Below are 24,769 nucleotides of genomic sequence, written 5' to 3'. Positions count from 1 at the left end.
CGTACCAACACATCAGCATGGAAGCAGTCTGCTGTACTGAATGTCAGGGCATGGGAGACCTTGCTGTTGAGGCATGCCTACAAGGAGGCATCAGCTGGGTAGAAAGGGTAGAATGTTTGTGCTTCTTAGCTTTCTTACGTGCCATGCCCTCGATGCTTGAGGCGTAGATGAAGAAGATGTAGAATCTTGTCTCTGTAAGGAGTTCGATGCCCAACACTCTGGATTTAGTGTCGATGCCTGAGTCATAGGAGGCTGGGTGTCATGTTCAGAGTCCCTGCCATACTTAAAGTCAATGCAGTACCAAAATGTTTTTTTTAATTGAAGTTTTCGGGCTTTCAGTGTCCCCTTTTGCATTAGAGACAGAGGTCACAGTGAATGTCCCAATGTTTAGGATCCAGATACTGGACACACCAATTATGTGGGTCAGAGCCTGAAATGGTCCAGTTACACTGAGAACATTTCTTAAAGCCATTTGGTACCCTCTTTGCCATGGAGGGGAAAATGGCTGATGCTAAGTTGAAGGGCTCAATGGCCCGGGGAGCTCAAGTAACTAGAATGTGCTGAAGGAACTTAGGGAAGTTTTGGTGGCTCCGGTGACTGAAATTTTCAATGAGTCTCTAGAGTTGGGAGTGATACTGGAGGACTGGAGAAGGGCGGATGTGGTCCCTTCTCCACAAAAGTGGAAATAAGGAAGAAGTAGGGAATTGCAGGCTGGTAAGTTTAACTTCTGTGGTAAGCAAATTAATGGAAACGCATTTAAAACAGAAAATGGTGAAGTTTCTGGAATCCTGTGGATTACAGGACCGGAGACAACATGGATTCACTAGAGGAAGGTCTTGTCAGACAAATCTGATCAATTTCTTTGACTGGGTGACCAGAGAATTGAATAGAGGGAGTGCGCTTGATGTGGTATATTTAGATTTTAGCAAAGCCTTTGACAGTGTTTAATAAATACTGGGTCAAGAACTAGTTGACTGGAAGATGACAGAGGGTAGTGATCAATGGGGATTGCTCTGAGGAAAGGGATGTTACCAGTGATGTGCCTCAAGGTTCTGTTTTTGGGCTTGTTCTTTTTAACATTTTTTAGAAACGATATTGCTGCAGGGCTGTCGGGTAAGATTTGCCTCTTTGCAGATGATACCAAAATCTGCAATAGAGTACACACCCAGAATGGTGGGAATAACATGAAGAAAGACCTGGCGCAGCTTGAATAATGGTCTGAAATTTGGAAGCTAAAATTTAATGCTAAGAAATGCAAGGTCATGCATTTGGGCTGCAAAAACCTGAGGGAATGGTGCAGCTTAGGGGGTGAAGAACGTATGTGCACGATAGAAGAGTGGGACTTGGGTGTAATTGTATGTGATGATCTTCAGGTGGCCAAACAGGTTGAAATGGTGATAGCAAAAGCTAGAAGGATGCTAGGGTGCATAGGGAGAGGTTTGGCCAGTAGGAAAATGGAGGTATTGATGTTCTTGTATAAGATTCTGATGACACCTCACTTAGAATATTGTATACAATTCTGGAAGCCGCACATTCAACAAGATATAAAAAGGATGGAGTCGGTCCAGAGGAAGGCTACTAAAATGGTGCATGGTCTTCGTCATAAGGCATATGAGGACAGACTTAAAGATTTCAAAGTGTACACTTTGGAGACAAGGCGGGAGAGTGGATTTTATGCCCCATGTTATGTGGGCATTTGCTCAGTTAATGTTTGTTTAAATGTGTAGTAGTTATGGGTGCTCTGTGGACTCAACTATCCAGAGAGCTTTGCTTTCAGTAGTCTGGGCTGCTTCCACAGAGCATGGTCCCGCCTCCTTCTTCAGTCTGAGGACAGCAGTGGCCATATTTGCTGAGCACATGCCAAAGTGAGAGCCTGAGAGTAGTGTTCTCCCACCAGGTTTTTCACCCTTTAATTCTGACAATCAAATACAGCGTATATTACTTCTAAGTCTGGAGAACGGTGTCATCTCCACAGTGTGGACACTCCTAGCATAGACGTGGTGTTAGTGGAGTGAGAAGGAATGTACAGGCTTGAACTACATTGAACTATCATCTGACTGTAAGTTGTTTCCTTCATTATTAAAGAACTGTTCAATTGATTCAGAGTCTGACTGGTGACATCAAAGATTAAAGAACTAGGGGTTGGCTGAACAAGAAACTCTTACAGTGGCCAGTAATTTAGAGAAGTCCTTGCTTCAGCATAAAAACCTGAGGACTATGCAGAGAGCTGTATCTGTATAGTAGAAGTTAGACAGCAACAGGGGAGATATGATAGAAAAGTTTAAATTTAAAAAAATGCTAATATGTTATCAGCCAGTGGTGGATCTGACCTCACAGAACGCACATTTAAATCAAATAGTGGAGAAAAAGCCTCAAGTATATATAATTTAAATGGCAATCTATTCAAGATTTCAAGCCATTCATAGTCTTATCATGGGAAAAAAAACTCCACTTTAAACAAATGTGACTAACAACTGAACCAAATGTCCACCACTGTGCACAGGGAAAAGAAAAACAATTGCTACTTAGCTCAAAAGCTGGCCTTCATACTTCAAATGATGTCGTTCTCTCAACATCCAATTTTCCGTTGTTACTGCCAGTGTTCAATTCTCCAACAAAGGACCTTGTTTCGCTATAAAATCAGCTGTGCCAGGGAGCGTTGTTAATTTACACCTCAAGCCTTTGCTCCAACTTCATGCACTAAAGGCATCAGGACAAGCTTGAAATTAAAAGGCTTCTCACCCTCCATGTCTAGTGATGTCACTTCCGGTTTATAAATGTCATTCTTTCTACTTGCGTAATAATTGAAAAATTTGACACTATATCAAATCACTCTTAATAGAAAGCACACCACTCATTCCGATGATTTAAACTCCTTGGCCAGATAGTATCACAATAAAAAATCCATTGCTGCTCATGTTGATACAATGTGCATTTGATGTTACCTCTTTGTTTAGGCATAGGAGTGTATTCAAGCACACTGCATTTAAATTCTTCAAACCTATGGTTCTTATCATAACAGGTGATCGAGGCAAACAGCGTGCAAGAATTTAAGAGCAAATGGGATGCCCATGTGGGATCCCTTAGAGGGTTAAGCCAAGGGAACCTGTCACCAGTAGTGGGATCCCTAGAATAGTAGACTTGGGGGTGTGTCAGTAGAGTGGGCAGACCTGATGGGCTATGGCCCTTATCTGCCGTCATCTTCTATGTTTCTATGTAACAGTGATGTGTGAGTATGTCTATCTGCTTTTTATGTTTAATTTTGTTCCGATGTTCAAACAACTTCGTCTTCAGTGCCCTAGAAGTATTACCAATGTAACAAAGGTCACGTGGGAACTTTTTTGAATATATTTTGTCATCAGTAGCCATTTTTGCTTGAGAGACGTTTAAATACCTATGTGGCGTAAATGCGCATGAGTCGAGTCTCTTTCATTTGAAAAGCTCTGGAATGAAAGGGCATAGGATGAAGTTATGAGGTTATAGGCTCAGGAATAATCTAAGGAAATACTTTTTTACAGAAAGGGTGGTAGATGCTTGGAACAGTTTGTCAGTAGAGGTAGTGGAGACAGACTGTGTCTGATTTCAAGAAAGCCTGGGATAGGCACATGGGATCTCTTAAGAGAGAGGAAGAGATAATGGTTACTGCGGATGGGCAGACTGGATGGGCCATTTGGCCTTTATCTGCCATTGTGTTTCTATGTTAAAAATGGTTGACGCTCCAGGGAGGAAAAAAGGACTTGGCATGGCTCTAAGGCTGAAGGCTGAAAATGAAAAACTGACTAAAATGAACCAAAGCTGGGTAAAATACTGGAATATGATAAAAACAACAAATTATTAGGAAAACAATGAAAATTAAGTCCAGGAAGGAACAAAAAAGGGGTAATGTTTGATACACTGACATAGCTTCTCAGCTCCATGGAAAACGAAGAACTGATGGTTCCACAAGTCAATATCAGGCGGGAAGGTACCAGTACACATGCAGTATGAGCACTGTCTAAAGATTTAAAGACAGTGCACTTGGTAATGCCTGCTTGTCCTCAGAGAAATATGGCTTTAAATAAATAAATAGCTATATAAAGGAAAAAAATAATATATCCAGAAACATGGTGAAATGAGAATGGAATAGAGAATGACACGGGGAAAAAATCTGTCCCCGTCACCGCCCCGTCCCTGGCCCACTATCCTCTGCACCGCCCCGTCACCGCCGTTCCATTCACCGCCCCATCACCGTTACCACCATCCCTTTCACCGCCCCGTCACCGTCCCCGCAGCATCCATATAAGCCTTAGTACTGCAATATTTAGCTTATTCCTTTCTTATAAATCAAAGTTCCTGCTGCTGAACTAGAGAAAGAGATGTTCAGCTGGCAGGGCTTTGTTTATAAATTTTTATCAACACAACTAATATACTACTTTATCCTAAAGCAAAAAATAAATAAATAAATAGAATTTTTTTTTTTCTACCTCTGTTGTCTGGTTTCTGCTTTCCACATCTTCTCATTCAATTCCTTCCATCCACTGTGTGTCTTTTCTCTGCGTCTTCCATTTGCTGTTACTGTGCCTCTCCCTTAACCCCCCCCCTCCAATTGGTCTAGCACCCATCTTCTTCCTTCCGCTCCCCCATAGTCTGGCATCTGTCTTCTTCCCTTCCAGCATCTTCTCCCCACTCTGTCTTCCACATTTCCCTTCAGGGTCTGTTCCTCTCCACCCTCCTTCAATGTCTGTTCTATTCCTTTCCACCATCACCCTTCCCTCCCTCCTTTACCATCTGTTCCTTTCTACCACCCTTCAGCAACTCTCGCATGGCCTATCTATCTACCTTCCTCCCTCTTATTTTCGTGGCACGTTACAATGTAATTTGTGGAAGGCACTGGAGCTTGTGAGCTCAGTCCCTGTCCCATCCCCACAAACCATCTCGCTTCTGTGCTCCTATTTTCCCCATTTCTAATATTTCCCCTATGTATCTGCCATTGCCCCCCCCCGTGTCCATATACCATCCCCATGGCATGTCCCCTTTATGTCTCTGTCCCTATGCCCCATGCACATAATTTCCCCTCTTTCTGTTACCTTCCTGTGTCCAGATTTCCCCTATCTTCCTCTTCCATACCAGTGTGTCTCTTCTTTTCAACCCCATCTAGCTTTTTTCCCTCTTTCTTACCCCACCCCTGCTTCCAGCATCTGGCTCACCTGCCTGTCTCCCCTTTCTTTCCTGCTCTGGGTTTTTCTTTCAATCTTCATTCCCTTGGCCCAGAATCCTTTTCCCTTTCACTCCCATTTTGAATAACTCTAAGCTGTCTTAATGCCCCAAATCTTTTAGCAACTACGGATGAGTAGTTCTGCAGTAATTGCAGCTGAACTGTGTTCATGCCCAAAAAATCAGAATAATAATAAAAGTGCCAGCACACACCTACACATGAACTAGAATGCTGTTCTGTGTGTAAATTTTAGCGTAGATAAGAATTTAATGATTTAATTACAGTTGTTAGCACTTTTTTGCGAGAGGCTTAAATTGAGCTAAGCATTTTTCATAGCCCGACATCAAGAGTTGGGGTAAATCAAAGATTTTGACAGCATACAAAATGACAAGCAGCCCACAGGCCCTGGAATTTTGAAGAGAGAATCTCCTTGGCATTTTTAACAGCTTCAGAAAATGGTTATATCCGTCCTCACCTTAGTTTGCAGGCTTTCTTTTTCGGCGACCTGCTCGCTTTCCCAAAGAGCCGCGCATGCGCGGCTGCTCAGTGTTCAATCTTCTGCTCTGCTACAACTTCCTGTTTCCGGTTGTGTCAGAGCAGAAGATTGAACACTGAGCAGCCGCACGTGCAGGTCGCCGAAAAAGAAAGCCTGAAAACTAAGGTGAGGTGAAAGGAGGGTGCTGGCTAAGATCGATCGGTTGGGCAGGGGCTCCGTGGACCGCGTGAACCTTGATGCCTCACTGCGGAGACAAGACCATTCACCACTCCACGGGGCGGTGAATGGCCTTGTCCCCGTCCCCGCAGCGACTGCTATTTTTCTTTCCCCGTTTCGGCGGGTTACCCGCGGCTAGCAGCGGGTAACCGCCACCGTGTCATTCTCTAGAATGGAACATTACCTTGGATGACAGTCTGTTTAAAAAGTTCTTCTTTTAGATGGGGCAGAAAACAGTCTATTCTTTCCCAGGTGATCTCCCAGAGGTCAGAGTAGCCAGTGTGGGAATCTGCACTGTGAAAAATTCCGGCTGTATCCATCACCAGCAGCATGTTTTTCAGAGACTCTGGTATTGCTTCAAGCTGGAAATGATGAAGGGAAAGAAGACAGAAAAAAACATTTGGCATATTTTACTTAAGTCAAATAGAGCCAATCAAAGAACAGAACCTCTAAAGACACTGTTTCTCACCTCTAGCAGGTATTTTTGTAGATCAAACATACAAAAGAATATGACATCATTGCATATCATCAGGAAGAACATTTCTTTCAAAGCTCAGACCTTAATCTATGGTTCTGAGGATGTGGCCCTTCCTTCACGTAACAGGCTCCTCAGTTAGTTCCAAAGCCCAGGGGATTGTGTGATTGATCAATCCTGCTGTCTACAGAAAACATCTGTTATAGGTAAGAAAAAATGCTTTTCCATCGACAAATAGGACTGAATCAGGTACTCAAATGGATGAATCCCAAGTTCAGGGCTGCTCATTTGTTATGAATAGTCAGTGAGCAGCCCAGTCAACAAGCAGATGCAAATGAAGCAGCGTTACAAGGTCAGGCTGGCCAGTTCAGCTCTATAAAATGCATGGTCTCTGACTATGAAATAGTTTAAACCAGTGGTCTCAAACTCAAACCCTTTGCAGGGCCACATTTTGGATTTGTAGATACTTGGAGGGCCTCAGAAAAAAATAGTTAATGTCTTATTAAAGAAAAGGCAATTTTGCATGAGGTAAAACTCTTTATAGTTTATAAATCTTTCTTTTTGGCTAAATCTTAATAATAATATTGTCATTTATACCCTCCGACCGTTTTGGCGCATCAGACCCTAATGGGGAGTGCTGGCAAGTTCGGTGTTCAGGCAAAGCGGTTCCTCCCTTGTTGTACAGGTCTTTTCGAGTAAAGAGGATTGCGTGTGGCCAGGTTACGCCTGCATAGTCAGTCTGCGGCAAAGCGAGGCCGAGGAGTTCTGGCAGGTCGGGCTCTACGCCACCATGCACCGCGAGAAGAAAAAAAAATAAAAAGGGTTTGGTTTAATGAACGACCCTCCCTCCCTTTTTCTCTCTCGCGTCTCTCAAGTAGAGGTCTGCACGGGTACGGGGATCATGGGAATCTCCACTTAACCTACAGTACAGCCACGAGGACCCCCCTCTAGCCCACAGGACTCCCACGGGGATGGAAGGCTTTGGAAGCAGGGTTCATCCATATAATATAAAGGACACGTCATCCTTAGTAAAAGAGGGGGTTTATAAGTTAATTACCTGAACAGAAAGCAAAAAAAGGGTTCCACCAAAGAGATTCCACAAGGAAAACAGCAGCGCAAACACAAAAGAAACTGTGGAGTTGATGATCCTGTCAGAAGTAATTGCTGCTTTTTATGGGGACGGGCGGGGATGGAGGTAATTCCTTGCGGTGATGGGTGGGGACGGACAGGATTCTGACGGGGACGGAGAGGATCCTGACGGGCGGGGATGGGTGGGATTTCTGTCCCCGCGCAACTCTCTACTCTCAAGCCCGTTGGAAAAAAAATACATTGTCATTTATAGCTAAAGAGACATATGATCAAGAAACTGTTTTATTTTACTTTTGTGATTATGATAAACATATCGAGGGCCTCAAAATAGTACCTGGCGAGAACAGAAGGCTTTGAGCATGCGCAAATGCTCAAAGCCAGTCCAGCCCAACCCAGAAGAAGGAGGATCTCCGATGCACCACCCAGACCAGGCCGCGCCAGAAGAGGATCTTCGGGCACCGGCACTGGTGCCAAGTCGGGTAAAGGAAGTGTCATTGACTGCTCGGGGGGGGGGGGGGAGGGAAGGTAGGATCGCGGTGGAGGGGGGGGCAATGCGAGTGGGGAGAGGATGCCGGTTCACAGAGGGGGGGAAGCCAGATCGCGGGGAGGGGTTTGGAACAGCGTCGGATTCCTCAAGGGGAGGGGGGGAGAATGGAGCAGCGCCGGTAGCCTCGGGGGTGGAGGGGGGGGAGGAGGTGGAACCAATCAAAGCAGTTTCCCTTACTTCCTATGGGGAAACTTGCTTTGATAAACGAGCAATTTGGTTTACGAGGATGTTTCTGGAACGAATTATGCTCGTAAACCAAGGTTCCACTGTATATGGTTCCTAAGTAACTAAGGTCTGAAGTTCACTTATTCTTCTAGTTGAGGTTAACTGTTACTAGAAAAATCACCTTCTAGGTAACATGTTGAGTGATGATGACTTCATTGATTTAAATGGTACCTTCATGTTTATTTAAGCTTTTGTTATATCATATTTCATAAAAAAACAAAGAGGTCTACAAAATAAAATCCACATAAAAGAAAGGAATGTCAATAAATGAAAAGGAAAGAAAAAAAATAAAATAAACACTAGTGACATTACCAACCTCCATCAGCAATGATGTCCCAAAAATCTCTATTCATAGTAATGGGAGAACACTTGACAAAAAAAGTGTTTTTAAGCCTGCCTAACATGATTGCTTCCGAAACAGTAAATTCCACAAAGGCGGCCCCAAGAAAAAGAAAGCCGGCTATCTGGTTAAGTCAAGTCTGCTTCTAGCAACTCAGGGAATATAGAAAAGATCATCATTCTTGGAGAAGAGAGAGTGAGACAGGAAATAAAGAATAAGCAAGAAGGATAAATAATGTGAGATAATCATAGAAGATCCAATAGGAAACAGGTAGCCAGTGGTAGAGGAACAGGAGAGGTACAACATGATCAGATTTAGATAAGCTAGAGAATTTTAACAACAGTATTCTGAATCGTTTGCAATTGCTTAACTGGAAACTCCATTCCCAGAGATCATGTAACCCCTTTGTTTATTTCAGAAAAAAAAACGGCTCCTGGTCTCCTATAGGATCACCTTCAAATTTTTCACCATTGTTTATCAGATATTATAATCTGGTCTTCCATTCTTATCAGATCTTAAGCGGCACAATGTACATTATGTTCTTTACACAGACAACTACTACAGCCAACAGTTAAGAAAGATTAAGAACCAAGTGGCTTTTAGGTAGCCAGGTGAATGCAGTCTCCAGACAAGCACTCAGAACACAGAGATCAGTGCAATAAGTGTCAGTATATGTACTCAAAATTGCTGTGGGTAAATCTCTTCCTAAAGGCAGTAAGTAAATAAGTAAATATATATACAGTATATATGGAGAGAGAGAGAGATCATCAGCATAATAACCACTGGTACCTAGGTCTTGAACCAGAGTAGCAAGTGGGAAAGTAAAATGTAGTGCGATGAGGATAGAGAATAAGTAGAAACATGAAAGGGCTGCTCCTTAATAAGATGAGAACCTCTGAAGTACAAGCCCCAATTCCAATATCAGCAAGACAAAGTAGAAGATGGCGATCAACAAGGTCAAATGCAGAGGAAAACCGGTTAGAAAACGCAAGGCTCCTGAGAAAATTAGAGAGTCATGGGATACGAGACAATGTTCAGTTGTGGATTAGGAACTGGTTATCGGAAAGAAAACAGAGGATTAAATAGCTATTTTTCTCAATAAAGGAGGGTAAATAGTGGAGTGTTACAGGAATCTGTACTGGGACCGGTGCTATTTAACTTATTTATAAATGATCTGGAAATTGGGATGACGAGTGAGGTGATTAAATTTGCAGATAACACTAAACTGTTCAAAATTGTTAAACTCATGCAGACTGTAAAAAATTGCAGGCAGACCTTAGAAAATTGGAAGACTGGATATCCAAATGGCAGATTAAATTTAATGTGGACAAATGCAAAGTGATGCACATTTAGAAGAATAATCCAAATCATAGTTATCAAATGTTAGGGTCCACCTTGTAGGGTCAGCACCGAAGAAAAAGATCTGGGTGTCATTGTAGACAATACTCTGAAACTTTCCGCTCAATGTGTAAGGCAGCCAAAAAGGCAAACAAGATGCCAGAAATTATTTAAAAAGGGATGGTTAACAAGACCAAGAATGTTTTAATGCTTCTATATTGCTCCATGGTGCAACCTCACCTTGAGAATTGCACTCAATTCTGATCACCTTATCTCAAGGAAGATATAGCGGATCTAGAAAGGTTTCAAAGAAGATTGACCAAGATGATAAAGGGGATGGAACTCCTCTTGAATGAAGAAAGACTAAAGAGATTAGGACTCTTCAACTTGGAAAAGAGAAGACTGAGGGGGAGATATGATTAAAGTCTACAAAATCCTGAGTGGTGTAGAATGGGTACAAGTGGATCTATTTTTTATTCCACCAAAAATTACAAAGACTAGGGGACACTTTAAGTTACCGGAAAATACTTTTAAAACTAATAGGAGGAATTTTTTTTTTCCCACTCAGAGTATAGTTAATCTCTGGAATGCATTGTCAGAGGATGTGGTAAGAGTGGTTAACATAGCTAGTTTAAAAAATATTTGAATAATTTCCTGGAGGAAAAGTCCACAGTCTGCTATTGAGACAGATATGGGGGAAGCCACTGCTTGCCCAAGATCAATAGCATGGAATGTTGCTACTATTTGGGGTTTTTCCAGGTACTATACTTGTAACTTGGATTGGCCATCGTGAAGATGGGATACTGGGCTAGATGGACCATTGGTCTGACCCAGCTATTGAGCTCACAGAACAAGGTAGTCAAAATAAAAACTATAAGTATGTTGAGGTCCCAGAGAACAGGGGTTTCTGTAATAGTGTTTTGAAATAAAGAAGCCCTTGCTAGAAACCTATAAACAGGGGTATTGTAAATCAAAAAATACTGAGATGCATGCTGATAGAAGATGTTAAGAGATTGTACAAGTAGCAGGATTGTACAATATGGTGGCAATGGAGGGTTAAGTGTCTTTCCTAAGACAACAGTGGGATTTGAACTAGGTGTTCCCTGGTCTCAAGCCATTGCTCTATTAGGTGGCAGCCTTCATTCTGAGTCATCAGCAATACAAAGATTTGAAACCTACACATCTTTTGATCAGAGGGAACTAGTTCTGAGGATGTTAGTAGAGTGCTAAGAGAATCATGGAGCCAGACCTCTGTTGGAACTTGTTCAGTATCCTTGCTATGAATGGGACTAAGGGATAAGCATAAAGTAGGGGCCAAGTCTATGATATAGCAAGAGCATCCCCTGCTAGTCAAGATCAGGATGGACATAATGAACAAAAGTGAAGTAATTTAGTAATTTAATTACTGGTAAAGAAGTTTATTTGTGGATCAGAACAGAAAAAAATGTTGGGCAAAGTCTTCTGGTTCACAAATCATCTATATGGTTGAAGAACTCTACTGAGTCTGTTAGCTATCTTGTTTTGAATGACATGCAGATAAGTGGCTGATATTTTGATGCACCTAACAATGACAAAATCCCAAATCCTTGCTGCATCCTGGCATAGGTGGAGGGATCCCATCGCTCCCTGTCTGTTGATATCAAACAGGGTAACTTGGTTGCCCATCTGAGCCAATGCTAAACAATCCTGAGAAAGGTGGCCTGATACACAGAAGGAATAAAATATGTTCAGACCTGATGAGAGCCCTAGTGAATTATTAGGACTGACTGGTATTCTACTGGCATAAATGGAACACCTGTAGTCAGGCTGTGTTCAGACAGTCACCAATGCCTTATCACATAAAGCAAAGCTGATGAAGTACAGTATGGTTAATAGAGGCTTGCTATCCCTTTGAAGCCTCCTCATTTTCAGATGGGCAAACAGAACTACATATACCATGACCACCATATGGCAAAATATTTGTAAGTAGAATCTGGCTGTGATGGTTCTAAGTATGAATATTGTGGACATAAGAAACTACAGTCTTTCTGACAACAGGAAAATTTCTTGTATTTCGTCCAGAATAGTTTCTATGAATGAAACTATGTTTGTAGGATGTAAGAATAACTTCTTGAAGCTGATGATTCCTAGTTTCTTAAGTAGGAAAGTATTTCATTCCTGAGGGACAGAGATAGGGTTTCTGAGGCAGCTGCTAGTCAGCAGGGTATGGAAATGCTTGTGCAAATTGCACCCATAATTAAGAAGTGTTTGGTGAAGACTCTGGGACTAATGAAAAAGCTGGTACTGGTTCATGTAGAAATGGAAGCAAGAATATGGCTGGATAGGAATGTATGTATAAATATCTTTGAGATCCAGTGTGCATTGCCAGTTTATCATCTTCAAGTAGGGAAGAAAGAAGGGAAGTGTGCTCAACTTGGAAATTTTGCCTGTAGAAGAAAAGATTGAGATCCCTGATCAGATGTAAGCAGTCTGCCCTCTCAAGGACAGAATTAACCTGGAGTAGAAACACTGGTTCCTCTAGTGTGGTGGAAGTTACTCTATTGAACTGTACTAGAGGAGGAGACTGACTTCTTCCTGAAATAGGTAGGTATGGGTATGAAGCAGTTGAGACCATGATAGAAGGAGATCTGACTGCAAAGTGAGGAACATTAAGCAGTTGCCCATCATGACTATGCTGAGAAACACAAATTCATAGTAATCTACACTTATTGCTATAGAGAAGTGTACCAGGCAAGGTAGGATACATATTTTGGTGGAACATTTACTGTAACTGCAGGAGATACTTAAAAAAATGCAGATAGTTATTTTGGGAGGGCATGTAGACATGACCTATTTTGGTTGCTCATTGTCAGGCTGAAGAGGCTTAGCAAAAGCAAGACATTTAATCTGTTGAGGTTGTCTCATGAAGAAGACAAATGTTCTTCTTTTGATAACAGTAAATTCGGTGGTGCTGGAAAGTGCTTATTCCATCTAGTGGATGACATAGACAGAGAGGTGATATAAAATCAAACAATGATCAATAGTATCCATGGTTACTTTTATTTTGTCTCCAAACAGGGAACATCTGCCAATCTCATAATGACATTCTCTCATAGGCCAAAAGCATGGATCCTGCAAGAGATCTGACTGGAATCGTTTCCTGAATGGCTGCTGCCATCAGGTCTCACGAGTTCCGCGAGAACTGATGGCAGCCATTCAGGGAGTGGCGCGGGCCCAGGCTGGAGCGCAAAAAGCTCGTTCCTGCCTGGTGCGCCACTGTCCTCAAGATAATGAGGCAGCTGACCAGCAAGGGAGGGGCAGGAGCGCCGAAAGCTTGCTCCTGCCGATACACTACTGGACCACCAGAATTTAAAGGTACTGGAGTATGTGTGTGTGTGTGTTTAAATTCTCTCCATAATACGCACAGACATTTCCACCCTCTTTTTGGGGAAAAAAAGTGCGTGTAATGGAGCAAAAAATAAAAAATACGGTATATACAAGAAGTTAAATATGAAAAAAAAAAAAAGTTTAAATTATAACTGGATTTAATACTATTGCATATCATTCAATGATTAGGTTGATGATACACATGGTTTTTCAGACCGATGATGGTGAGTTGATTGTGAAGCACGTTATGGCTCCTGTTGGAGACATTTCAAGTCACTGAGGTCTTTTGCTCCTAAGAAGTGATTTAATAGTAAGTGTGTATATTGCCTATAAGGGTTTATTGATGTTATACACATAATAAGGATATGGGCTATATTCCATTTCTTGGTTTTTTTTATAAGGTAGAGCTCAGAATTCTAGAATCTGTCTCCACATGCCAAGGAAACAATATACCATCAACTGCATTAAGCTGGCAGAAACCAACAGCCTCTCCTCCCCTCAACAAAACTTAGGGCTCCTTTTACAAAGCCGTGCTAGGGCCTTAACGTGCGGCATAGTGCGCGCTAAAACTGCTAGCGCGGCTTTGTAAAAGGAGCCCTTACTGTCAGTAATGTAGATGGCACCCACCCTCTTCCCTCTTGACAGCTTAGGCATCTACCACTTGGTTTTATCTATAACTATGGCTAGGGCCCACCAAATTTTGTCTCTTTCTCCCCTCTAAAACTTAAGCAACTGAGACTGTCAGGCTTTTCCTGCATCATGTGGCTCAAACTCACCAAGAGCCAGGTTGCACAATGCAGGTAACAGAGAAGCCCCATTTTGAAGCAGACGTGACCAGGAATATAAGACAAATAATTCTGGAGACATAAAATCTGGGCTCCAGGGACCAATGTCTAGATACCATGGAGACTTGGCGCCCATGCTTTACCAAGACCTTAATATTCAACAATATTTAAACCAGATTTCTTTAAAAAAAATCTACAAGTAAACCAGAAGTATTGAAAATATAAAGGCCATCTCAGGTTAGCTAGAATCTCATTCCCTTTACAGGGCCTACAGTTATAGCATAAAAGATGAGCTTTGTACTTTTTAGCTGCCAATAGTTAAGAATCTCCTGTGCCATATCATCATTTCTTGGTGTCCTCTCAAGCAATCCATACCAGTATGTCGCTGGAACCTGCGTGCATGTATTTGTCCATGAAGTCAAGGATTGTGAGCCACAAAGCAGCAAATGTGGTCAAAGAAAGCAGAGGAGAAAGGTGTTGTAGGAATACCTAGAACAAGAGAAAAGACCACAAGATAATAATAATAATTTTATTCTTATATACTGCCAAAGCCATAATAGTTCGAGGCAGTTTACAATAAGAAGTGCTGGACAATCAGTGAAGAAACAATACAAATAACCAGAAATACATACATACAAGATAAAAATAAAGTAAAACAATGAATCCTTAGGTTACAAATCGATCAAACAATTGCGTTTTTACTGATTTTACAAGATAGTTTATAACAACAAACAATACTAATTCAGTTGACTGCCAATACCTAATCAAGTAACCAGGGTCCCCTGAACAGTCCATGTAGACAGCTGGAATAAAATGGGTCAAGAAGTAGTAAGCAAGCTCAAACTTAATAATACTTCATGTCAGCATATTTTACCTTTAGTGGGATAAATTTAAATTTCTTTAATCAAAGGTTAGAATGGAAATTAAGAATGGTAGAAATTTTGTCTACTTAATTAACACCAGTTGGACAGTATAGGAAGTCATGAGAATGCTGAATTGGAGCCAAGCAGTTTTGGCATGCCTAATGAAATCTTGAAATCCCTTTTGTAAACCTCAGTCATGAGAGGATGACTGTGTATGTGAAAGGGAGGGGAAACAAGGGGCAAAATGTGGATAAACCCCCTGACCAAATATTAAGAAAATAAACCATGAGACTAGAACTCCGAGACAAGTGTGATAAAATACATAGATTAAGTTAACCACAGTTATTTACCTGAAACAGGTGTTACCTGAGGACAGCAAGCAGATATTCTCATATGTGGGTGACGTTATCAACAGAGCCCGGTACAGCCAGTGGTAAAGTATACTGTCACTTTAAAAAATTTTCAAAGTCTTGAGACTGCCTGTATCATGCATGCGCTTATGCCTTCCTACCCGACGTTGGCTCATGGGACCATCGCCAGATGATTTTATGATTGATCGATTATTTTATGCATGGTTTGCACTATTGGTTGCCATTAAAGTTGGTTTTGAAGACCAGGCTGGTTCTGCTCTCTTTTTTATTGGACTTTTTTGTTATCGAGCAGAGGAGTTTGTCTCCATTTCTGTTGATGGTGTCTTTTGTCAAGAGGCGCATGAAAAGCAATAAAAGCACTGAAATGCCAGAGTTGGAAAGATGCATATTCGAGTATCAATGGCTGAGAAGATGTTTCTAGTTGCAGAGAATGTTGAATATACCACAATGTGAAGAGAGTCCACTTGAAATGGTAACATCGCTGGGTGCAAAGTTTTCTGGAAGTTTCAATGATAGCTGACACTGGTGCAGAGAGAGTAAAAGCATCTACTTGGTGGGAGAAAGATACCAAGCTGTGAGAGCTAACGAACGTAGGTCAGGATAGAGAAGAGATCCTTCATTCTGTGTCAGAAGTGCTGGAAAGATATGAAGCAGGATAGGTCCTGTACACCGAACTGAAGAAGTTAGAATACACATTTTTGTGCATTTCTTTTGTTTCATGAGTAAATCAAGGAAAATTTTTGTTGTTTACCTGCAATTACATCACTTTCTTTTCCAGAGATAAATAAAAAAAGATTTGACATCGATATGTGAACATTTCTTAAGAAAGAACTGAATATTTCATGGGGTGTCCTAATTTTTTCACATGACTGTAGAATCCTTCTGGTTCATATAGTATTCTGGAACAATCTCATTCCATACTTGTCCATACTTCTTCCTTCTCTGCCTGGAGGAATGCTAGCATAGGTTCTTGAACTGCTAGTCCTTTTTAAGGCAGAGAAGTAATGACTGGTGCTGTAGTTGGGGTTTGTCAAAATCTGGGCACAATTGGATCCTGTATAATGTGTCCAGTTTGCGTGGAGCCACAGGAACCAAAAAAGAGGCTTCCCAATTTTTAAACATGGTATCCTTCATTAGATTATGAAAAGGAAGCTTTAAGAGTTCTGCTCTAGGTTCAGACTCGGTCTCCATCTTAACTGGTAGAGTTTGCCCCATTTGTCTGATGGAATTAATTATTTAAATTCATTCATTCAATTTTCTATACTGTTCTCCCAGGGGAGCTCAAAATGATTTACATGAATTTATTCAGGTACTCAACCATTTTTCCCTGTCTATCCTGGCAGGCTGACAATCTATCTAAAGTATCTGGGGCAACGGAGGGAATTAAGTGACATACACAGGGTCAAAAGGAGCAGCATGGGTTTGAACCCACAACCTCAGGTGCTGAGGCTATAGCTTTAAACACTGCGCCAGGGTCTCTGGCGATGATCTCCTGCAAGGAGGCAGAGATGGGTCAAGGTAATCTAAGGAGGAATGATGAGACAAATCAGTCATATTCCTCGATAACCTGCCTCAGGGATGGGGAGTGTTGAATTTGGATGTTGAGGAGAGTGTTGAGGTGTATGTTGAGGAGGAGATCATCGAAAAGTACTTCTCGATGATCTGTGATGCTGATCCGATGAATGCCTGGAGTGGGATGAAGAACTTCGACATCAAGCTGATATAGCTCTCCTAAACCTCGAGTTATGTCAATGGGAAGTACGAGATCTGGCTCTCGGTTTCAACTTAGAGCTCTGCTCAGACTAGGCTAGTACTGATTGAGTCAAGGCTTGTTCTTTAATCTGTTGCACCAGTTCTTTAATCTGGTCCTGTAAAGATGGCACTGGTAATGTGGTAGTTATCGGTACAGATGGTGCAGTATGTACTGGGTGTTGAAGCGTTGGTGACCTTGATGATGAGGCATGCCTATGAGGAGACACTAGTTGAAGAGTTGGGGACCTTGTCTCGGTGCGTTGAAACTTGGAATGCATTGATGGTGTAAATGCTTGAGACAGTGTGCTGGTGCATGTTTGGAGGGGGAATCATGCTTGTACTTCTTAACCTTTTTACTATGTTCCCCAGACAGTGGTATCGGCGACAATGCCAAGGTTGAGTGAGGCATTGGTGCCGGTACCAGCTTCAATGCTGAAGATCTTTGCTTGGCATCAGAACCAGCAGACATCCTCAATGCTCCCGGTATGGAACTGAAAAATTGTCTAGCCTTCAGTGATCTTTTTTTAAGTTGAGAGCAGCTCTAACAAGAGTCTACAATGTGGTCAGGACCGAGGCACCGGAACACACCAAATGTGTAGATCAGTGGCTGAAATGGTCCTGTTGCACCGAGTATATCGATTAAAGTCACTGGAAGGCTTCGACATTTAAGGAAAAACTAACAATACAAGATCAAAGAACTCAATAATCCAGGAAGGTCGAGTAAATGTTAACCCGATAACAGCTCAACGCTCCCAGCCTGAAATAGCACAACAAGGTCTGAAGGCCCAAAAAACAGATCTTAAAAATAATGAAATATTTCTATTGGGAACAAAAAAGAAAATATTAAGTGAAAGTAAAATGAAGAAAAATATAAGGTTGAAGGTGAAAAATAGTAGTTTGATGCACTTTTGAAGGAACTCCAAAGAAATACAGCTTCTTAGCTCTGCAGTAAATTGAGAACTGATGGCCCTGCAAGCCAACATCGGGCGGGAAGACACCAGCGTGTGTTTGGTACGGGCAGTCTTGAGACTGAAATTTTTTTTAAAGTTAATCACTATCCGTACTGGGCTCTGTGGATGATATCACCCACGTGAGAATATGCTGCCTGCTTGTCCTAGGATAACAGTATTTACAGACTGTCCTCACCATTTCCCTATTCATTCATTTAAATAAAATATTAGAAATTATTTCTTCTGGTTTGCAGAATGTAATTACACATGAAAAGCAGCAGCATTTTTTGCTAGTTTTTAGTTAGCTTCTTTGGAGCTTTATGGGATCATTAATCTTATCCAAGCACCATATAGCTAACTTGCTTGAAGTGGAATTGCAGGCCCTGTGTTTCAAACAATGAAAGCATTTTCTAAAATATAATATTTCACAAAATTTCACAAAGACATAGCTTGTGATGTATGCATTTAGAAACCATGAGTTGCAGAAAACAGCCATAAAACCAGTCAAGAGATTTCCCCTTAATAAAAATCAAGCCAAAAAAGAGGCAATAGAATTTTCTATAGATGTTCATTTTCTGAAATTAAGCTCTGTCAGGAGTGCCAGGGTTCAAACCTGGGACCCTACGGTCTGGAAACTGATAATCTGCAAAACCTTGATCCAACCTCTAGAGCCTCTGAATGGAGGCAGCAGAGGGAGGTCCCTGCCCCCCCCCCCCCCCAAGAAGCCCATTGGACCAGTAAAGATGAAAACTTGAAGAGTAACTAGAGCAAACACTAAAAAATAGTAGAATCAAAAATTATATACCAACAAACACTCTCCTTGTCTGCAAAAGAATATACATAAATCTGAAATACTTCATTTGTGCAACAAAGTACATCAAACTTCAATGAAGCTAAAGGTGTGCATAATAGTGGTTCGGAGCTTCCTGGACAATCACAAGGCCTGGAGTTGGTTGATAATCTGGTGAAGAATTACAGTAAAATGGGTTGTACGTCCTTGATGCTCATCTTGAGACATTCAAAGAGAACAAGGGAGCATACTCAGAGGAACAAGGTTAGCACTTCCACCAGAATATACTGGACTCTGAACACCGCTACCAAGAACAATATAATGAGAACATGATGGGAGACTACAACTGTGGACTGATTCATGAAAGTGACTTACAATATAATCGCAAATCTCAAAAAACTACTCACTTTTAAATCTTCTGTTGTCATTTTTGTAAAACTTCAATAAAAAACATACTAATTGTGATTCATATGTTGCTTTTTATGACTTTATATGAATGAAAAGATGAAAATTTGGAGTTTTTACGTTTTAAAAAGGTAAATTGCAAAATTTGACTATTCTGGTCATAAAAGCGAAGTTTTATGGAAATAACAGACATTTTTATACTTTTTAGGAATGAGCAATTAGGAAATTACACTTACTGCGCAGGAACAAACATTGTGTTACATAGTGAAAATCAGTCTTACTTTTGACAGTAGTGTTGAGGCCCTCGTTCTGGTCTCCTCCATCCCTCCGACATCAGCTGGGCTGATATTTTCCAACAATTTGGTCAACAGTGGAAACATCACCTGATGGTTCAATGACAGAGAAGAAGAGACAGGTGAAGGAATCAAGGCCATATTAGTGACCTTTATGAAACAGGACATTCATCATTGGAAAATATGAATGTCACCACACAAAACTCAAAAAAGGAGCTCTAAGAAACAACATACTTGAACATCAACTACATTAATTTTCTTAGAATATTCAAAGAATAGCTGAACACCAACGTTATAAATTAGTAGAGAAAAAAGACCTCGAGAGTCCTGGATTCAATATCTTATATGGCTTTATCCATTATAGAACAGAAAAAAACTCCACTGTCCAGTAAGGTTGAGACAGTGGGAACAGAAATTGATATTTTTCTTTGCTTCAGTAGACCTGAATAGGTTGAACTCCTGAATTGAGTGGTCAGCAATTTTTTTTAGAAAATTACCACAATTTTGAGATATAGGGGGCGGATCATTGGGGGGGGGGGGGCAAAAAGAGAGTGAGCCTGAGTCTGGGGTATGGGCACCAAAAGACAGCGAGTCTGGGTCCAGGGTGCCATAATATTTTGAGCTGGCCCTGAGGCTAATACACCTGTTGGAAACTGAAGGCGTAATCTAAAAAATCATAGCTTGCAGGTCATGTGCATCCATACGGATTTCCTAGGGCATCAGGCCGCTCAGTGGTATAAATTAATATCTGGTTTTATGATTAAAAAACCAAAAACTAGTCTTAGAGACATTTGGAGAATTGAGATAAAGCAGCAAATTTCTGCTACTCAAGGGCAACAAATTTTGACTTCCTTTGAACCGACTCCATCCTTTTTATATCTTTTTGAAGGTGCAGCCTCCAGAATTGTACACAATATTTTAAATGAGATCTCACCAAAGTCTTATACAGGGGCATCAATACCTCCTTTTTCCTACTGGCCATACCTCTCCTATGCACCCTAGCATCCTTCTAGCTTTCGCCATCACTTTTTCAATCTGTTTGGACACCTTAAGATCATCACATACAATTATACCCAAGTCCCGCTCTTCTGTCATGCACAAAAGTTCTTCCTCCCCTAAACTGCACCGTTCCTTCGGGTTTTTGAGGCCAAATTCATGATCTTGCATTTCTTAGCATTAAATTTTAGCTGCCAAATTTCAGACAATTCTTCAAGATTCACCAGATCTTTCTTCATATTATTCACACTATCAGGAATGTCTGCTCTATTGCAGATTTTGGTATCATCCGCAAAGAGGCAAATCTTAAGTGACAACCCTTCAGCAATATCATTTATAAAAATGTTAAAAAGAACAGGCCCAAGAACAAAACCTTAAGGCACACCATTGATAACGTCCCTTTCCTCAGAGCGATCTCCACTGATCACTACCCTCTGTTGCCTTCCACTCAACCAGTTCTTGTCCCAACATGTCACTTTGGTACCGATCCCGAGGGCACTCAGTTTATTTATTAGACGTTTGTGTGGAACACTGTCAAAGGCTTTGCTAAAATCTAAATACATCATATCTAGCGTACTCCCTCTACCAAATTCTCTAGTCAGCCAGTTAAAGAAATTGATCAGATTTGTCTGACAAGACCTACCTCTAGTGAATCTATGTTGCCTCCAATCCTGTAATCCACAGGATTCCAGAAACTTCACCATTCTCTGTTTTAAAAACGTTTCCATTAATTTGCTTATCACAGAATTCAGACTTCCCTACTTCTTCCTTACTTCCACTTTTGTGGAGATGGACACTCCCTCCCTTTTCCAGCCCTCCGGTATCACTCCCGACTCTAGAGACTGATTGAAAAGATCAGTCAGCGGAGCCAACAGAACTTTCCTAAGTTTCTTCAGCACCCTTGGATGTTCACCATCACTTTTTCCAACTTTATTTTAGCTAGGGTCTATCACTCCTTAATCCCTATTCACGTTTGTCTTCTGCAGTCCTGCTCCCGGTACTTCAGCTATGAAAACAACAGAAATATTTGTTAAGCAACACAGCCTTTTCTTTAGCATATTCTACATATTTCTCCACTTCACCTTAGAGTCTCACAATGCCACTTTTGAACTTCTTCCTATCACTAATATATCTAAAAAATGTTGTCTCCCCGTTTTACCGTGTCAGCTATTTTTTCTTCCATTTGCATCTTTGTTTTCCTGACTACACAACCAGCCTCTCTTAACTTTTCCAGATATTTTTGCCTGTCTTCATCTTTCTGTGATCTTTTGTAGTTTATGAAAGATAACTTCTTATTCCTTTCCTTCTTAGCTACTAATTTTGAGAACCAAAGCGGCCTTCTTTTCCTCTTACTTACTTGCCTCACAAAAAGGTTTGTCACTCTTACAATTACTCCTTTTAGTTTTGCCCACTGCATTTCCACTCCTTCCAAACGTTCTCATCCAGACAATTCCTCGACATAATCCCCTATCTGAACAAAGTTAGTTTTTTTTTAAAGTCTAGAACCTTTGCTTTTGAATGAGCCCTTTCTATACCTATCTTAATATTAAACCATACCATACAGTGATCACTGGATGCCAGATGATCACCCACTGTAACATCAGAAACACTTTCCCTTGTTTGTAAGCACTAAGTCCAGTATGATCACATCCCGCGTGGATTCTATTACCAACTGCTGGAACAGTTCTCCTTGTAGAGAATCCAGGATCTCCCTACTTCTAGAAGACCCTGCAATAGGGATACCTAAGGTGACCATACGTCCCGTTTTCAACGGGACAGTCCCATTTTCGGAGCCGACCATCCCGTTGTCCCGACCCACTGCTTCGGGACACCAAAATGTCCCGTTTTCAGGGACAGCATCCCGAAGCTGTGTGCGGGTCACCAGGACGGGCGATCACTTTCCCTCCCTGCCGCACCGATTCTAACCCTGGGCCGCCGCTGCTGCTTCTTCCCTTCTTCCCGACATCAATTTTGACGTTGGAGAGGACGTTCCGGGCCAGCCAATCGCTGCCTGGCTGGCCCGAACTTCCTCTCTGACATCAAAATTGACGTCGGGAAGAAGGGAAGAAGCAGCGGTGGCGGCCCAGGGTTTGAATCGGCGCGGCAGGGAGGCAGGCAGCGGCGGTACATGGATGGACGGGCGGTTTGAATCCGGGGGGGTTGAATCGGGCACTGGAGGGAGGGAAGGAGGTAGACAGGTAGGCTGGCTTCGGGGGCGGGACAAAGGCAAGGAAGACATAGGAAGGAGGCACTGGGAGCACTATGGACATGGGAAGGAGGCACTGGGGGCACTAGGGACACAGGACAGGCACTGGGGGCACTATGGACATGGGAAGGAGGCACTGGGGGCACTAGGGACACAGGACAGGCACTGGGGCACTATGGACATGGGAAGGAGGCACTGGGGGCACTAAGGACATTGGACAGGCACTGGGGGCACTATGGACATGGGAAGGAGGCACTGGGGGCACTACGGACACTGGACAGGCACTGGGGGCACTATGGACATGGGAAGGATGCACTGGAGGCACTAAGGACATAGGAAGGAAGGAGGGAGGGAGGGAATAGAAAGGGACAATTGTTGGGCTTGAGTGCAGAAAGAAAGAAATGAAAAAGGATACACAGTCAGAAGGAAACACAACCAGAGACTCATGAAATCACCAGACAGCAAAGGTAGGAAAAATGATTTTATTTTTAATTTAGTGATCAAAACGTGTCAGTTTTGAGAATTTATATCTGCTGTCTATATTTTGCACTATATTTATCTATTTTTCTATAGTTACTGAGGTGACATTGCATATTTTAAAGTAATTTGCCTTGACATCTTTGAAACCCCCCAAATATAAATGATAATTAACATTTTTTCTGCGTATAGTGTGTTTTGTAGTTTTTTAATTTTAAGGTTACCATTATGAATTAATCTGAAGATATTATGTGTACATGAAAAATGAATGGAAGAGATTGGGGGCGGGATTGGGGACGGGGCTAGGGCAGAGTTGAGGCAGGGCTAGGGTGGGATTGGGGCAGGGCTAGGGTGGGATTGGGGAGGGGCTAGGGAGGGATTGGGGGTGGGACTGAGAATTAATAGATGTCCCCTTTTGATGAAAAAAATAAATGGTCATCTTAGGGATACCCCAATCAACATCTGGCATGTTAAAAACCATCTATTAGTAAAACTTCCCCCTTTTTTTTTAAAGATATATTCTGAATGTCTATTATTAAATCTCTGTCCACTTCTTCTGTCTATGAAGGAGGCCTGTATATCACACCAATGTAAATATATTCACCGATCCCTCTTTCCAAATTGATCCACAGTGCCTCTTACTTGCCCTGCAGATCCTATAATTGTGTAGCTTTAATATGATCTTTAACATATAACGCTACTCCTCCTCCTTTACTTCCTACACTGTCTTTTCTGATCAGATTATAGCCCAGTAGAACTACATCCCAGTCATGGTTCTCTGTGAACCACGTCTCCGTGATAGCCACTATATCCAACTCTTCTTCTTCCATCACAGCTTCTAGATCCAGAATCTTGTTTCTCATACTTCGAGCATTAGTATACAGTATACTGTTTTCCATACATTGTCTCCTTTTCCCATCCGTGTAGAGGTATTCAGTGATTTACTTACCTGGTGAGAGGGTTTGGGGTTTAGGTGTTTCAGGTTTGTGCAGATTGTCTTTGTTAAGATCAGCTGGAGAAATATGAAGGGTAATTTAAGAGTAGTATAAGAGTAATTTGAGCCTAGGGATGGGTGCACAGAGACAGACAGTAGTTCACAGGTTGCTGTGAAGACTATTTTTAATGTTGAGTCTCTATAACCTCTCTTAGAATCAGAAAGTGGCACAGCAGAATAATGATCCTGCCGGAGCTGGCCAGAAGCTGCCTGTTTACTGGTGCTTCCTCTACTCGCCAGCTGCCACTACAGCTTTGGATGAGTGAGTGAGTGAGGGAGGGAGGGGGTTTGTCAGGACCGGCTCTACTGCTTCAGGAATGGGAGGGCAGGGTGTGTGTGTGTCAAGTCCGGCTGCCTGCTGCTTCAGGAACACAGGGAGGGAGATTTGTGGCTGCCGCGATGCTTCAGGAGCTGGAGGGAGGGAGATTTGTAGCTGCTGCTGATGCCTCTGGGGCTGGAGGGAGAGAGGGGGGTTGTTAGGTCAGGAACACCACTGCGAACGTTGTCTGAGGAGCATGGAATACAATTTTTTTTTTTACGGTTGGTTGAGAATGCTGGTTATTTGAATACTAGTTAACTGAAATTCTACTGTACCTCGTTG

At 41.9% G+C, this 24,769-nt stretch overlaps 1 protein-coding gene across 6 annotated transcripts in view; it reads right to left on the bottom strand.

Moving 5' to 3' along the window:
* The window catches only part of GBF1 (golgi brefeldin A resistant guanine nucleotide exchange factor 1), a 516,681-nt gene that overhangs the window by 15,776 nt on the left and 476,136 nt on the right, over positions 1–24,769 (bottom strand). For all 6 annotated transcript variants that reach the window (XM_033940425.1, XM_033940426.1, XM_033940429.1 and 3 more), the window contains 3 exons: positions 19,484–19,585; positions 14,447–14,560; positions 6,091–6,268 (listed from right to left, as the gene is read on the bottom strand). In XM_033940425.1, the coding sequence (XP_033796316.1) occupies positions 6,091–6,268; positions 14,447–14,560; positions 19,484–19,585 (394 nt within the window). The remainder of the gene's footprint in view (positions 1–6,090; positions 6,269–14,446; positions 14,561–19,483; positions 19,586–24,769) is intronic.

The sequence above is a fragment of the Geotrypetes seraphini genome, chromosome 4 (assembly GCF_902459505.1).
Source record: "Geotrypetes seraphini chromosome 4, aGeoSer1.1, whole genome shotgun sequence".
Taxonomy (NCBI): domain Eukaryota; kingdom Metazoa; phylum Chordata; class Amphibia; order Gymnophiona; family Dermophiidae; genus Geotrypetes; species Geotrypetes seraphini.
Note: the sequence above shows the minus strand (reverse complement) of the source record. Positions and strands in the feature narration are given on the sequence as shown.